General features: G+C 45.1%; 2 protein-coding genes across 3 annotated transcripts in view; both read right to left on the bottom strand.

The window, feature by feature from the left end:
* Positions 1 to 8,091, bottom strand: part of LOC146198414 (protein IWS1 homolog A) — a 38,832-nt gene extending 30,741 nt beyond the window's left edge. For both annotated transcript variants that reach the window (XM_084593923.1, XM_084593924.1), the window contains exons 1-2: positions 7,939 to 8,091; positions 7,462 to 7,535 (exon numbers count right to left, since the gene is read on the bottom strand). In XM_084593923.1, the coding sequence (XP_084450049.1) occupies positions 7,462 to 7,535; positions 7,939 to 7,942 (78 nt within the window). In that variant the 5' untranslated portion in view covers positions 7,943 to 8,091. The remainder of the gene's footprint in view (positions 1 to 7,461; positions 7,536 to 7,938) is intronic.
* Positions 8,092 to 12,637: 4,546 nt separating this feature from the next.
* On the bottom strand, positions 12,638 to 15,222 carry LOC146198413 (uncharacterized). The gene is made up of 2 exons (XM_084592587.1): positions 14,838 to 15,222; positions 12,638 to 12,895 (listed from the first exon to the last, which is right to left on the bottom strand). The coding sequence occupies exons 1-2, from the start codon at positions 15,169 to 15,171 to the stop codon at positions 12,723 to 12,725; spliced, it is 507 nt and encodes a 168-aa protein (XP_084448713.1). The 5' UTR covers positions 15,172 to 15,222; the 3' UTR covers positions 12,638 to 12,722.
* Positions 15,223 to 15,942: the final 720 nt, after the last annotated feature.

Below are 15,942 nucleotides of genomic sequence, written 5' to 3'. Positions count from 1 at the left end.
AAGATCCTCAAGTTGCGGGCACGAGATTAAAATGTGACTGACTGTGAGCTCATCGCCACACATTTCACACACTGGTTTGTTTTTCTTTACAAGGAGGAAATTATGTGTGATATGAGTATGTCCTATGCATAGATGACATAAAATAACTTCGATAAGACGTTCTTGGTGTCGGCATGATCTTCATTCATCTAAAAAGGGCTTTACAGAATGCAGCTTGTTCTTTGTTTTACTTTCAAGCAGCAGTTTACCGCGTACTAACTTTACACAATCCTTGTGTGGCAAGCTCACACGTTTTATTTGCATGGTTCTTGCTTATGCAGCACATACATCTGCTCTCTCATTGCCCCTAATCCCAACATCACTGGGAACCCAGCAGAATTTTATGTTGTTTTTGTGATGTGACCTTTAGTATGTTGTGTATTATACTACCTATCAGCGGTACACCTGCATTTTTTTTATGTTTTCATTCCTTATTTTCTCCACAGCAGCGCAAACAGCGTAACACTCTGTAGTGACTGCTGATGCACAATGAGGTAATCTCGTTATTTCTTCTGTTGCATCTTGTAGTATAGCACTTCCAACATATTCATCAGTCTGTGTAAAATGCAGTGCAATTAGTATATTTTTCTTTCAGTGCCAGGTATTCTTGCAATATGTGCCCATGTGGAGTGTGCACTTTTTGAAATTTTGTTTGCCTCAGGTCAAAGATTGCGGGGAGAGAGTACCATGGAGGGAGTGGTTCGTGTTTTGAGGCAGTACTGGACATTTCATTTGTTATATGCAAATCCTGGCAGTGTTCTTCAAAACGCAAGAGTAGTAGTCTTATTGCCCGGGGCTTGTTATTGAAGATTGTTCTGGATGTGCATTTCATGACTACGGAATAAAAAATGTGTTTTGGCTGTGAACGGACTTTAAGGACATATGTGCATGTTAGTGCTGTTCTTCGGTCTTCTAAGGTAGGCTCATTCGTTTCCACATGAAGGCTGACTGTTGGCGATGTCCTGTAAGCACCGGACGACAACCCGTAGACCGAGATTATGGACAGGATTCAGTCGTTTCAGATAGGACAGTCTTGCAGAGCCGTAAGCTATGCACCCATGGTCTAATTTGGAGCGAATGAGAAAACGATAAATATGCAGTAGATATGCCCTGTCTGATCCCCAACGTTTCCGAAATAAAAGTTCCACGACGTTGAGGGCCTGCGAAGCTTTTTTTTTTTTTTTTTTTTCAAGTTGTTTATATGAGGTAAAAAGGTTAGTTTTTTGTCAAAAGCGATGCCTAAAAATTTTTGTTCTTGTTTGAGTGGTAGTGCTGTTTGGTTTAGGTATAGTGTGGGATCGGCTTGCAAGCCTCGTCTTAAAGAGAACAGGACCGCTATTGTTTTCCCGAGGAGAAAATCTAAATCAGTTTTTATCTGACCAGATAGCTAGTTTATTTGTCATTTTAATCTGTCACTCACAAGTGGATACGCTGGAAGAGGTACACGCTATTTGCAGATCATCTACTTAAATTGAGTAAATAAAGAGATTGCAATCGTTTGAAACAATATTTATAATTAGTAGTCAGCTGACCCTATCATCTTGACCATGCAATGCATCGTGTGCTTGAGTTGTCTATGCACTCTAGCTAAATACCACCAAATGGCTGAATTTGATGCCAAGTCCCGACTCCTGCAAAAGCACTAGCATAAAACTTGCAGGCATACATGTTAAAGGCAAGGCAATCGAGCAGCAGACCAAGGTTGGTGCAGCCTCACTGATATCTGTAACATAGCCTGCTATATTATTCATGCCTAGTCATAGGCGCTGAGATCAAAGAATGCGTAACGTCGCGTTCAAGGCTGCGGCGGAGGTAAGAACAGTGCTGTGTGTCAGAGCCATGCTGCGGCAAGATAGCAGTCACTAGTGTGCCCTGCTAGTGGCTGTGGCGAGATAGCGGCCACTAGTGTGCACTGCTAGTGGCAGCACGCTGATGAGGGAAGTATACATTCCGCCGATTCTGCTGGTGGTCTTATGGAGAAACAGCATGTGTGCCGAGATTTCACGACCTGTGTCAGCAATAAAACTCTGCAACATTCAAGAATGCCTGTAGTAATGTGCAGAACAGACCCGTTCATGCTCTTTAATAGCAACTGCAGATTAATTTGATCAGCTGTCTTCAATTTTTGTGCATTTGGCTACGGCAGCAAGACCAAAATACTTTACACATTGCTGCACTCGCAGCTAAGCACTTTGCAAGGAAAGCGTATAGTTCTGCAGCATTCTTGAAGTCGAAATTCGAAGCACGGGGCAGACGTGCTTCCAACGTAAACAAAGATTTGGTTATGGGGTTTAACGTCTCAAAGCAACTCAGGTTATGAGGGATGCAATAAACTAAACAAAATGCGCTTGGCACAAGCGCTAAATTATAATATATGCATCAAAATTCAGCGCTTGTGTCAACTGCCAACGCAGGAAATTTTTTTTTTTACGGTGACACTTGGCACAAACGCTAAATTTTGACGTATATATCATCTTTGAGTGCTTTGAACAAAAGTAGTTTACAACACTCAAACATGATATATGCATTAAAATTTAGCACTTATGCCAAGCGCCACTATAGAAAAAAAGTTCCACCAGTGCTGGTGCTGCTCTCTGGAGCTGCGCCGCTCATAGAAAGCTAACTAAATGGTCTGCTTCTTCCACTGAGCTTAGGCAACCTAAGTGGGTGGGTGGGCAGTGAAGTTGTGAGTGCCACTTCGTGTCAAGCAACAAAACTAGGTGCTTGAACGAATGAGTAAGGCGCTTCTCTTTAATGAGGCGCACAGGTGTGGAAGCAGGCTCAAGCATTTTGGAGCAGGTACGGGAGCAGTAATAAAGAATATTTGGAGCAGCTTTGAAGCAATGAAACGAGAATTTGAAGCATGTTTCTAAGGTCAAATGCCTTTAATAATTGCAAGTTCTTGTTCCTGAGATACAAAAATACCCGGTTTGATTCCTTTTTATTCAATGTTAAGTATTTTGCTGACTACACCTGCATCTCTGACAAGACAAACAACCAAAACATGTACAGATATTTAAAATTACACAACTGAACTGAAGAAAAATTTAGAAAGGACTAGCAGCAAACCGAATGTTTGCTTCTTTGCTCCATGTTTGACATGATAGATCGAACGTGGAGTCTACCACTTTGATGTGCTCAAGCAACACTACTATATTGAGGTCGACATCAATGAAAAGCACATTTCCACTCTGTCTTGTGCATATTCGTTCTGAACATATGCCTGTGCTGAAAAATTCCAATGCACTGGTCAGCAGTACCTTCAGGAAGGATAGACAGCACTCAAGAGTGTATTTTCCTCCTCCAGATTCTTTTGCTTCATAGCCTTTTGCCAGCAGCTCATCAAGTTTTCACCTGAGTGAATCTGGCGCTTCCTTAATTCAAACGCGTTAGTGATAGGCCCGTATGGCTTTTGAACACTCTTGAGAACATGTCTAGTGAACGGCACCTTTGTGCCGTCACCCCTTTATGCTTCAAGTATGCTTTTCTTTGATGTAGGCTTGACATGCTCGTTACTAACAAAGAGGCACGATGGTGAAGTACCTGCTTGTTTTCACAGCTGAATCCTTAGAACAAATCGAGTTGTACTGTGCTGTCGGACAACTTTCCTAATGGCTCGAGATACCCACCGTGACTGCTTTGCTCACTTCTCTCACCACCGGTGATTCAAAAGGCTTGGAGAAAGTAACTCCGCCATTATTGTGCTGCCTCTGTATCGACTAAAGCGGCCCCTAGAACGTGTACACGGAACTCACAGCATGCCACCGCCCTGGTGTGCTTCTCACTGTCACTTAATAAAATTGCATCGAATTACTCTTTTCGGAGGAAATATCATAACCCCCTGCACAGCAAAAATCCATGTTCTGCTCAATTTGACGGCAGAACATTGAGGCAGCTGGTTTGAAGCCGTTTTAGAGCAATATTGTGTTTTGGAGCAGGATGGAGCAGCAAAAGCAGTTTGGAACCGAAATGGAGCAAATGACGCAGCACTTCTAGCCCGGGCACGCGCATCGCATGGCAAGAATGGCAAGCACAGATCGCCCCACCACGTGTGTAGAAGCGCAGCGCAAGAAATGGCAGTCGCACGATATGAGCACCTCATTACAGAAAATTGCTTCACTGTGGCGAACACCAAGCTTATGGCACGATGCTAGCAACCAGGAGCTTTAGATAACGATCTTTAACAGGCATGCCAGACCATTTAAATGGGCATAGGGAATACAGGAGGCTATGTCTATACCTCAAGATAAACACCAAAGCTCCTGCTGTGGTGCAATACAAATGTTGCTGAAGATTCAGACACAGCTTTCTTAGTACATACCAGTTCGGGGCTTTATATAGTTCCCAATATTGCATGCATGAATGACCAGTTCAGTGGTGCATAGAAACAGAAAACAGGCGCAGAACCGACAGAAAAGTCTAACAGCATGCAGTGACCTGAACTGACCCACACCATGGCCAGCAGAAAGCATCACGTGGAAAGACTGTTTGCATATCCCAGAGGTTATTTACACTGCCTATCCCTATATCAGTTTCGTGTCTTTATGCATGAGCTTGCATATAACGTTTTCCTGGCACTCCATTTTGTATGACGCTTGCCTGACTGTCAACTGGCAGCGCAACAAGACTTCACCTCAAGCTTCTGCATTTTGTATGATGGCCTGATATTAGGTTATTTAAAGGGACACTGCAGAGGTTTTCAAATGTGCCAATACTATAAAATTTTGAAATAGATTATTTGTTGATAATGTCTGTGTAGTTATTTTTTCCATTGTGCATGAAACACCTACGCAATCGCCGACTTAAAGCGTGCAATTCAAATCTCCCGTGCCCCACACGACTGCTATAAAGGAAGAAAGCGGACAGAGAAACCTCGCTTCTCCGTCTGTCGTGACGTCAGTTTGAGGTGCCGGAGGCATTTAGAGCCAACAGAGGGAGCTTTCGGAGCGCTGTTCCTCGTCTTGCGTGCGTTGCGGATGTACAAAAAAAGTCAACTTAGTGTTGTGCACCTGATACAACACAGCTCTGCATGCGTTCGAATGCATGAACAGCTGTGGAGGCGACGATGCCGTCTTCCATCGTGCAAAAAGCTTGCGGCGCAATGCGGCGCTACTGAGAAGAGAGATTAAATTCAAGCCGACGAAAGGAAGCATTCTACTTGAACCATTTTCGTGACTGTGCCTACATGCAGTTTGTTCCTAATGCGATTTTAATAGGGCTTTGTCAAAAAGGCATGGCTGAACCATGACGCAGTTCCTTCTATTTCCTCATCCAAAAGAGTCGCACCAGTCACCATTCCCTAGAACCGCATTTATTAAAGGAAGAAAAGGGAGGTAAGGCTTGTACATCCTATTTCCATTACTTTCCGATTATTCAGGTCATTGTAAGTGAACCGTTGCATTTAGCATTTATTGTGATCTGTTCACGGAGTGGAATTTCGCAAAGAGACGAGCAGAAAGGGCTGTATTCGCGTGTCTCGTTTTTTTTTGTTGTTGTTGTTGTTGTTGTTGTTGCTGTTTTTTTTTTGTTTTGTTTTGTTTTTTTTTTGCAATTATATTTTTTGCGCAAATCTCCATGCAACGACTTCTGTGCTAAACATCGGGCAACTCATCAGCAGCACGCGCTGACAATCTTTGCGAACAAGCAGATGAATTAAAAGAGCCAACAGTTGTGTCACAGCTAGGTTTTGACGGCTTTACGAGATCCTTTCCAGCACGACATATGCCTGATATGTTCGTGTACAGCTCAGCTGAGTATGGGCGCATTCAGGTATGGAGCCCACAGAGCGAGGTTTCCTTCTATGCGTCCAAGCAAGCAATCTTCGAAGTTGTTCATATATGACCTTGTGTGATTTCGCACCCATTGCTGCCTCATCTTTTACATAGTCCTGTCTTGCAAATTAAGTTAGAACTAAAAATGACAAGGCTCTTGTAAGAAAGCACATTTCAGAACGTGGTTTTCTCATGAAGGTATGGGTGTGGCAGAGTTGCAGCTTGGCTTTCAACATACAAAGTATATTGTGAGCATACAATAAAAGGGAAAGGTTCTCTATGTCTGCTAAATGTTGCATGACTCAGGCAGCATTCTATGCGTGTATGACTTGTCGTGTATGAATGTCGTCACGCGACGTCTTGGCCAATCACAGGCGGCGGCGCTACCCGCGGTGAGCCCTGTCGCGCGAGCTGCGCATTTCTGTCGAAAAAAGGCTATTTCTGCTTTTTTTCTGCCTAATTTTAACCTGGTATTTGAGTCCACAGCATTCAAAACTGTGAGTTTCTGCTGAAAGCCGGATTTTTGCAAAAAAGTGCTGCAGTGTCCCTTTAATGCCTTTTTCACATCATGCCTACCCAGAAAACATATTCAGCACCTTTACTAAATTCGTGGTAATCTATGCCTTAACACAGCTAAAAGGTGTGGGTCCCTACAAATTAGAAAGCACTCCTAAAGGGCTCATTTTAGCAGTTTTCACGGTGCCCCCTCAGCAGTTCAAGACGCCTGTGATCCAAGCAAAACAAAAGGCACACATGCAATAAGGGCATTCACAAACGTATACCATGTTCCAAATTTGCTATGACTGCAGCCAGTATTAGGGTTGACAGAATGAGTGAAATGTGCACTCAATCACGCCAACCATGGAATTATGTTTCCAGAATTCCCCGCTGAGAAACAGGAAGGCTAAAGCCTACATGGCAGCACCATGGCTTCGTGGTTTCCAAAATAATTTCTCTTGGAAAAGTTCTTTGTGTAAGCTCTCTTTCATGCCACATGGTGCCCTTGATATAGGATTGAACATTTCAGTTAACTTTGGGTAATGCATACAGTCACCCGATGAAACAATTTCAATATGTTAAGCAACTGCCACTGATTGGCAGTAGTTCAAAAAATTGCAGCTGCTATAATGGAGGACCCACATGTTACCACTCCACAGTAACATTCTGATCTAGAGGCATAACGATTGGCAATAAGGCACAGCAGTATTCATAATTATATACAACCAAGCACAACATACAATTTAACAGCTTCAACATCAGTTGTACGTCTGTGTCCATTCACATTTTTCTGTGTCAAATCTCGGCTGCACACGAAATTCACTGGTGATCAGTGGCTATGAACATCCCACGATTTCCCATACTTACTAAGCTTCAACTTTACGTTAAACGAATGCAAAGCAGCGCTTGCACCCTAAATGACTCTAACCGAACGCTGCGCTGTGACAGCTGCTAGGTAAATGAAGCAGCAGCAGCACCAACAACAACAAAATAAGGCAACGGTTCAGCTAGTTTCAATTGCAGCTCTAGTTTTGCATTTGGCAAAATTAGACTCTCTTACTCACCAGTTTTAAGGACATAACGCATCAAAGTGGAGGTGTAATTACTAGCGAGCACTCGGCCCTCAACCCATCACAGACGTTTACCTACTCACCGGACTGGCGACATTTCCGACACCCTCGTCTTCACTGCCAGGTTCCATGTCCGATCCAGACCCCGCCGAGTTCGCTGCAATCGTAGACATCATCTCACTTAAATTTACAAGCATCGATAGATTTACAGTGCACTAAAGTGTTCTGTCGTCACACTAGTAGCCTCAAGCACAACTTCCCACTTCCATCGCTAAACAAGCCAGGTGGTTAGCTCTGACGTTGTTGGTGTGTAACAGTACGACCTCGAACAATGTAAAGGCCATTTGATTAGGCCAAAACATTTTCTCACTTACAAATCAAATAAACAAGGAGCTACTGATTTCATTTACAGAGTGTTTCTGAAACAGCCAGCATGCCGCAGGGAAAGGTGACGCTATAAATTGCTAAACGGGGGTACCGCAGTTCTTCCGTTGTGCACAGCGCTTTTCGCAGTTTGCGCATGCGGCAAAACTCGAGTTCAAGCAAATCTCCAGACTTACACATTGTTCACAACCCGGCGAGATCTTTCCTTCACACAAAGCGCAAATGTTGAAGCACTACACTAAAAATCTAAAAACAATATCACGCAGCGTTCGCCAGCCGATGTCGATGATGTCGATGAAGCAGCACGCAACAGAAGACCAAGCAGAGCGCTGCGCACCACGGCAGAGCGAAACACTTTGTAACTGCTATCACAGGAAATCAATCAACACCAATTTGAATTATTTTTCCAGTGGCATTGTGATTTCCAAGCATGTCATATGGGCTAGCCGGCACATTTCAAACTAAGTTGAGCGAAGTTGAGAAAGTCCGGTCCGGCCATTACAGCTGCTGCTGTAAAACGCGGGTGTTTTTAATTTCGTTACATCGTCACATGCATCCTAAAAAAAGCAGGAATACAATATGAGGGGACCCGGGCCCACACTTTGCCGATTCCAAGACACGTGCACGAGCAATTAATAGTCCGTCCTCTGCCTAAAAACATGCATCCAGAATATGATACGGACAGAAGAAGGGCTAGAGCACAAAAATTACACGAAAGATTTTCAGTACAGAAGGACACGGCGCACGTGGACGTGGCAGAACATGCGGACAGAGATGCCTTTTCCCTGGCAGTTGTCGATCATCGAGGTTCTCCCCTCGCATCGGCGACAATCAATAAAACAAAATTTCCAGAGGAGGCCGAAGAGGCTGCCATAGCTTTAGCCATTACCTCCACCACTGCCAAATACATCCTTAGCGACTCTAAAACTGCAATTCGAAATTTTGCAAAAGGAAGGGCCCACTCCGCAGCCATCAAAATCTTACAAAAAATCTCCCATATCCGCCTTATCACATTGATCTGGGTCCCTGCCCATTCGGACCATCCTGGGAACGAGGCAGCGCACCAATTTGCCCGAGGATTCGTAGTTAACCGGGAGGTGCGCTGCCCTGAGCTCAGGTCGGCTAGGGAGCGGATGACAACCTACAAAGAAATTACTACCCACTTCAAGAAAGAAAGACAAATCTTCCCAGAACCACATCGATCACTAAGTAAAACACAACAAGTCACCTGGCGCCAGCTTCAAACAGACACTTTCTTTAATCCGTACATGTACTCCATATGGTTCCCAGAGCAGTTCAGCCCTGTCTGTTCTCTCTGTGGACATCAAAAGGCAGACACACCACACATCCTATACTCATGTAATCAAGACAAGCCATCACAGAGTCTGCAGCTCTCTACCCAATCTCAGTGGGGGGCCGCGCTGCTCAGCTCCGACCCGGAGGTTCAACTCCGAGTCACGGAGCGAGCCGAAGAGGTCGCCGAACGACTAAAGCCCCTTGATACTTTGAAAGTTACGCCAACGATTGAACTTTGCCGCCGCCGCGCTACCTCCTCGCCTCCTCCTCGCCCCTTGCGCGCCCCTTCGCTGAAGGCCGGCTCTCCGCCCGATTTCCTGAGCGACGATTGGTCTCCCTGCCGTTGCCATTGGAAACCGACGCGCATCCGGCGTTTTCCTTGTGTTTTCTTTTTCCTTCGCGCCATTTTTCCCCCAGTTCGGCGAGCGAATATTGCGCGCTGTGCTTTTATTGCAGCGTGCAAGCTCTATGCCGTGCTGTTGCGCGTACAACTGCAGCAAGCGACCTGAAGATGGTTATGCGGTATTCATGATATCTCAAGGCAAGCGTGACGGCTCGCGCACGAGTCAATGGATTCACAAGGTTAGTCGAAAGACGTTTATTCCTAGAAACAACAGAGTTGTTTGCGACGTCGAGTGCCTTTCTCACTCCCCGTAATAACGCGTCACCTGACGCTGCGTTTTTTATTCCTGCTTGCTGCTCAATATTTTTGCGGCGGCAGCATGTTCATTGTATAAAAATAAGGTTGTCCTCTGCAGCATGCTGAATATTCTGCGAGGCTCCAAGGCTCCATCATTTAACACGCTTCGACTTCTGTACAGTGAGAAACAGGGCGCTATAATCTGCTTTTTGCTGTCAGAAATAATTGGAAAATTACAGTCTCTCTATTGCATTTGTCGCGATTATGCTAGGATCCCTGGCCTCCTTCACTAAAAATCAAAATTCGGGCTTGTAGAGGAGCTAGCCTTTCCAGCTTTTACTTGTAGTGTGCGTCGGTTACTCGGGAGCATTGAATGCTGGCCCTGAAAAACTGTTTGGCAAGTAAACCCGAGGTATTGCGGGTAATCTGCACTAGTTAGGTCGTATGGCATTTTTTTTTTCAATTCTTGAATGTGTCTTGCCATGCTTCGACGCACGCGTGGGTTAAAAAATATGCGTTCGTTTTATCAGGGATACGGCCAATGTGCAGGAGGTGTTCATATGATCACACACTTCTCTTTGACCATGACTACAAGGCGTTGGCAGGTTACCTTCGCTTTGAAAGCTGGAGCTCTAAAAGCGCGATTCCGCGTATTCATTTATTGCGAGAAAAGTTATCCCATCGATGTCAAATCAGCCGGAATCATTGCATCAATTTTCTGTATTTACGAAACTTAAACAATCAATGATGATTATAGTTATTATGTAAAAATAGGGGAACATTTTGCGAGCAACAATTCTTAACACTGTAACATATTACTCATTTCAATTGTATGCAAGATTTTTTTTTTTTTCACCTAGCCTGAGTAATTATCTCATCGCTCTATGTTCTAGCTACATTTCACTGAAGACCAGTTTGAGCCGCCAATATTACACGAACTCGAAAAAAACAAAACAGACCAAACGCAGTTCCATCAATTTTCTCTCACTGACCTGTCCTGAAGTAAAGGAAGCCTCCTCGACAGAGACATGAACCTCGCGCTGATAGTAGTCAGTTATTTCTGTGGCTTGCTCTTTTCCCACCTCCATTTATGAGAAAACAAGAAAGTATACGAATTAAAAGTCAATGTATAGTTGTCTCGTCAGATATTATGAGATAATAGAGATATGACTGACAACGTAAGTCAATGAAAATTGAAGTATATCAATGGGTCATGGGACGGCATCAGATTAAATAGTGATGGTTATGAATAGTGATAGGTAATGATGGTGACTGTTACGGATAATAATAGTAAATTATAGTAATAGGCCCGGATAGTGAGGTGATAGTGTTCGTTGCGGATAGTGACAGTTACGATAGGTCTCTGGCATTAGTAGATATAGTGATACATAGGATAGCGATAGTTAATGAATTGGCAGTTATATGCTTTCTCATTTCCGCACGTTGAAGACCTATGTGCACCTTGTAATTTTTTTATTTGATTGTTGCGTTCAATGAAATCAAGCTCTTTTACACAGCGCATGAGACCACAGCATGCTTGCCCCAGAACTTCAGTGTATCGGCAATAGGGCCCACCACTTCTCCCAGTGTACCCTGCTGTCTTTTAACCACACGCGAAGTCAGTGAGTGGCCGCGTACTCATAAAATTATTTAATCCCTCCATCAGCATCATATCAAGACTGCCGTGGCTAACCTGTTCCTTGCCTCGAAGCAGCAAGGAACAGCTCAAAATTTCGTTTTATACGAAATTAACTAATGAACGCAGATTATCGCGGATCGCTAACTAGCACAGTGCCATTACACTTGGCCTAAGCTTTCCAACGGTATACGGTTCGGTGTTGCAGCTAAAATTTAGATTTTAATTGCAATTTACTAACTATCAATTAATTTGGCCCAGTAATTGATTGAAATACATGTACAATTAACCAATAATCCAATCTCATGGTTGATCACGTGACATATACTATGCTTAGAGAGATAGCTTGACAGTAGCGAAATAGACTAAGTCCTGCTTTAACCTTCTCTAATCTTGAAGCTCAAAGCACCAGCCTGGATCGTTTTCTGAAGTTTTACCGCGGTGACAGATTTCACGCTCTAAAAAAAACAAACATAAAGTCAGAGGCAGTACTAGATTAAGTGCACAAAGTAAAACCTTATCATGAGACTTAAAAAGTGTCTGTAGCACAGAACTCGCCTGAAAGCTTTGTTTATCAGTATTCCCCATTCAAACAGTTCTAAGAAGAAAGCAATCAATTCATGAACTTTACTATAGGCATTCTCAATGCTTTTCTCGCAATTTTTCAAAAATTTTGTGCACTCCTGGAGCGCAGACCTGGCCCGAAAGCTCGTGCTTCACTCACTGCTGCGGCCGGCCGGCGGGCGTCAGGGGGAAAAAGCGTGTCGTGCGCAGCGCTCGCCGCCGCCGCGCGAGGAGAATCGAGGAGGAAAGCGCGGCGCGGAGGAGAGTGTCGCTACTTTCAAATTATCAAGGGACTTTACGAACGACATCGTCGGTCGGCCACCTGGCGTCCGGCCTAGAAGAGGAGCCCGCCGCGGGGACGGGAACGCCAACCCACCCCGCGCCTACGACCTCTTCTTTAATAAAGTTTACCTCCTCCTCCTCCTGCCTCGAACAAACCAACACATACCCACGGCGCCGTTTTATTTATTTTGCTCAGTGCAATATCTGCTGCAACTTATCAATCTTACAGTTGTCATTGGCGCATGCTGGAAGTACCTGCATGTCCGGGCTATGCATGCCTTGACCACCGGACTGCAATGAGCAACTTAGCCACGAAGCTGTGCACAACAAATCATGTCGATGCTGTTGTGTGATGAATTTTGTAGTGGAGTGCATGCATGAGCATGCATGCAGTCGGGGAAATGCATGGTCACGCGTGCGTGACGAACAATGCTTCAGGAGACCAGCTTAAGGAGGTAAACAGAACACATTTTATTTTACAATGCTCTTCATAACGGATGTACATACTGCAGTTAGCAAAAGACAGCACGCGCTTACACATATCAGGCGTCCCTGAACAGCAGGTCCAGAAGATCCTTGTAGGGCAGACGGTCATCGGCCCCGTCGTTTGCGCGTCCCAGCGCTCCCAAGACTTGGTCGACCTCTTCTGTGCTCAGCTTCTCTCCTACAGCCGTGAGAAGCCAGCGCACATCCCGGGCACTCACCATGCCAGTGCCTGCGTTTTTGGCATCGTATCGGAGTACGTTATACATATGATTGCTATAGATAGTACATACGTACCACCGGACTGAATGCAGCGACTCGCGCTTTGTTAAGAAGAGCGCGCACCGCTGAATTCAGCCCGGTCGTGACATAGCGACGCCTGAATCCAAGCAGCTAGGAGGCGTAGAAAGGTTCACATTTCCGGTTATCATGTTCAGATCTACAGATATAATGGTATAGTCGGAGCACGCGAGCATGCATACTGCGCTCAATTCGCAAACGTGTGTCCTCAGCAGAACGACATCTGACGTAAGCTAAAAGTAATATGCCGCAAACAACCAATCAGTGACAACAGAGATAATGTCGCAGTGAGCACGCACAATATTAAACTAATTAATTTTAAGGCGCCACGTCTCCAATTAGAGCTAGCCAGCTATGCACACTCTAGTGAAGAGCTTCTCGCAGTCCCAAGGTGGCTCCTGGCATGTACCAAAACATCGGCAGTGGCCGAGCTTCCAGCTATCGACTGCGTGTGGCAACTTACACACGTTTTGCAGTATAGTTAACAAAGTATATATATATATATATATATATATATATATATATATATATATATATATATATATATATATATATGGGATCCGGTAAAAACGTCCCCGGAAAAAATGTCCCTATTGGCGAAGTAGGAAAAAGTGTCCCCGAACGGGACTGAAATCTCGCGCTATAGAACCGTAGACTACGTTTCCCCGTGGCGAGCTGCAATGATGAATGATGATGTTAACTTAATTACAGCGGTTTCACCTATCGGCTTGGAATTGACCGCGAACATCGAACTGATGCGGGAATTCATGACAAAAAGAAATATGGCAGCGGTATTACAGTGACAACGCCTCACTTTGTTTGCGGGGAAAAGAAGAGTTGACCATCGGCTTTACCGCAGAAGCTTGGAGCAATGTTTTAATATGTCCACGATGCCCGACCGGTTAAGTCTCATTCTGCTTATACTATCATCACCCTTATCACAATTCTACATCAGCATCAGAAGAACGGTTGGTTGAACCTCGACACCAGAAGGTCTGGAAAGTAATTCTAGTGACGTCTTCTGCTTTGGGCGGTTCCCCGAAACTACCATACGCTGATCCGCTTGTACTTTTCTCGGTGGGCAGTGTTACCAAACGTATTAGACCTGCCATGTATGATTGCTTAACGAGCTGCGAAGCTTGGAACCTCGTAACGTATAAAGAGCCAGATGACTCTTTCACCATACCTTCACACAGTTCTTGTAAACATTTCGGGCCCCCAGAGGACGCAGGTTCTAAATGATTACATTTCACTCAAAGCCAAGAAAGAATGGCATAAAATGTGCTTTTTTTTTTTTTCATGTGAGTTCCGGAAGAAATCTTTTTAAGGGCTGGCTTTGGCCTTGGGGACGTTTATTCCTAGTTTCCGCTTCTGCAGAGGACATATCTTCCGGAGACCTTTTTTCCGGGGACGTTTTTACCTACACCCATATCATCATCATCATCATCATCATCATCATCATCAGCCTTATTATACCCACTGCAGGGCGAAGGCCTCTCCCATATTTCTCCACTTAACCCGGTTCTGTGCTAGCTGCACCTCTGCGAACTTCTTTATCTCATCCGCCCACCTAACTTTCTGCCGCCTCCTGCTACGCTTTCCTTCCCTTGGAATCCAGTTTGTTACCCTCAGCGACCATCGGTTATCCTCTCTTCACACACACACACACACGCACACGCGCACGCACACGCACACGCACAAACACACACACGCGCGCGCACGCGCACGCACACACGTTCTGCAACTTTATTGGAACCGTCTCGGAAGGTCGAGGCGGGAAAATTTTCCAAGACGGTTCCAATAAAGTTGCAGAACACTGTATATCCTCCCATTCACAGAATCACTGAACTCCTCTCTATAAATATATATTATACCCTCGGGGTCAAGTATCTCAAGTGCCCTGCGTGTCTGCACTTCCTGAACGCTGGCGCGATCCGGCTCTCGCAGGGGGCTGAACTCGAGCTTGGCGAGCACCATCAAGAAGCCCATGTAGTCGACGGCCGTGCGTCCATTGCAGACCTCCAGTTCTTCACGTACCTCGTCCATCTCGGCCTCACTAACTGCCAATCCCAGAGCGCGCACTGCTGTCTTCAGTTCCTCGAAGCTCAGCTCCAGGTCGCAGTCCCGGTCCAAAAGCGCGAACACTTCACGCAACTCGGCGTCGTCACCGTAGCTCGTGTCCACGTTCAACTCGTTTTCTTCCGCCATGGCGAGGACGCGCGCACAGAAAGGAAAAGGGCCGAAATGCTAGAGCCGGGCTTCTTGTTGTGCTTCTGCTCAAAGACAGTCACACGCCCTCTTTATTAAGGCCATATCAGTCGATTATGTGCAGAAGTCTTACGCATCCTGAAGCGCACATGTATTCATGCAATCGCTCAAGGGTGATAATAATAAGATATTATAATATATCGCACTCAGCGAGCATTACACAGCTCAAGGGCAATCTAGGCCGCCGCACTGAATATTTATGCCATTCGTACGTCACCGTTTTCGCTGTTATTTCTGTTTCGTTTTTAAGGGAGGATGACAAGTCCAAAATCAGCATGGATCAGATGGCACCCAAGCCATGTCAATGAGCATGACTAAATTTGGCGCCACAATCCAATGTCAGGCAGGATGACCGCGGCAGAGCTTAGTTTGCAGGCATCCATCTTATGGGTATAGCCGCGCGGTGGGGCACGATCAAAGAGCGCAATTCAGACTGAGCACATGGTCACTTGACGGCACACGGACGATGTACTCGCTTTCAACAATCATTGCAGTTATGCGACCGGCAGAGTCAAGCACCGCGTTTTTGCTCCTTCGATATTCTTATGGATGTCATGATAGCTATAGAGAAATCCAAAGTTAGGTTGTATGTGGTACAAATAAGTCAAAATACCCCCTGGCTAGATGCATTCAGACTTGAGAAGCTTTAACACGTATATCATGGCCAATGCGGTGCCGAGTACACCTAACTGCATTTGCCGTTCGTTACCA

The sequence above is a fragment of the Amblyomma maculatum genome, chromosome 2 (genome assembly GCF_055883805.1).
Source record: "Amblyomma maculatum isolate TAMU_Amacu chromosome 2, ASM5588380v1, whole genome shotgun sequence".
In the NCBI taxonomy this organism is placed as follows: domain Eukaryota; kingdom Metazoa; phylum Arthropoda; class Arachnida; order Ixodida; family Ixodidae; genus Amblyomma; species Amblyomma maculatum.
Note: the sequence above shows the minus strand (reverse complement) of the source record. Positions and strands in the feature narration are given on the sequence as shown.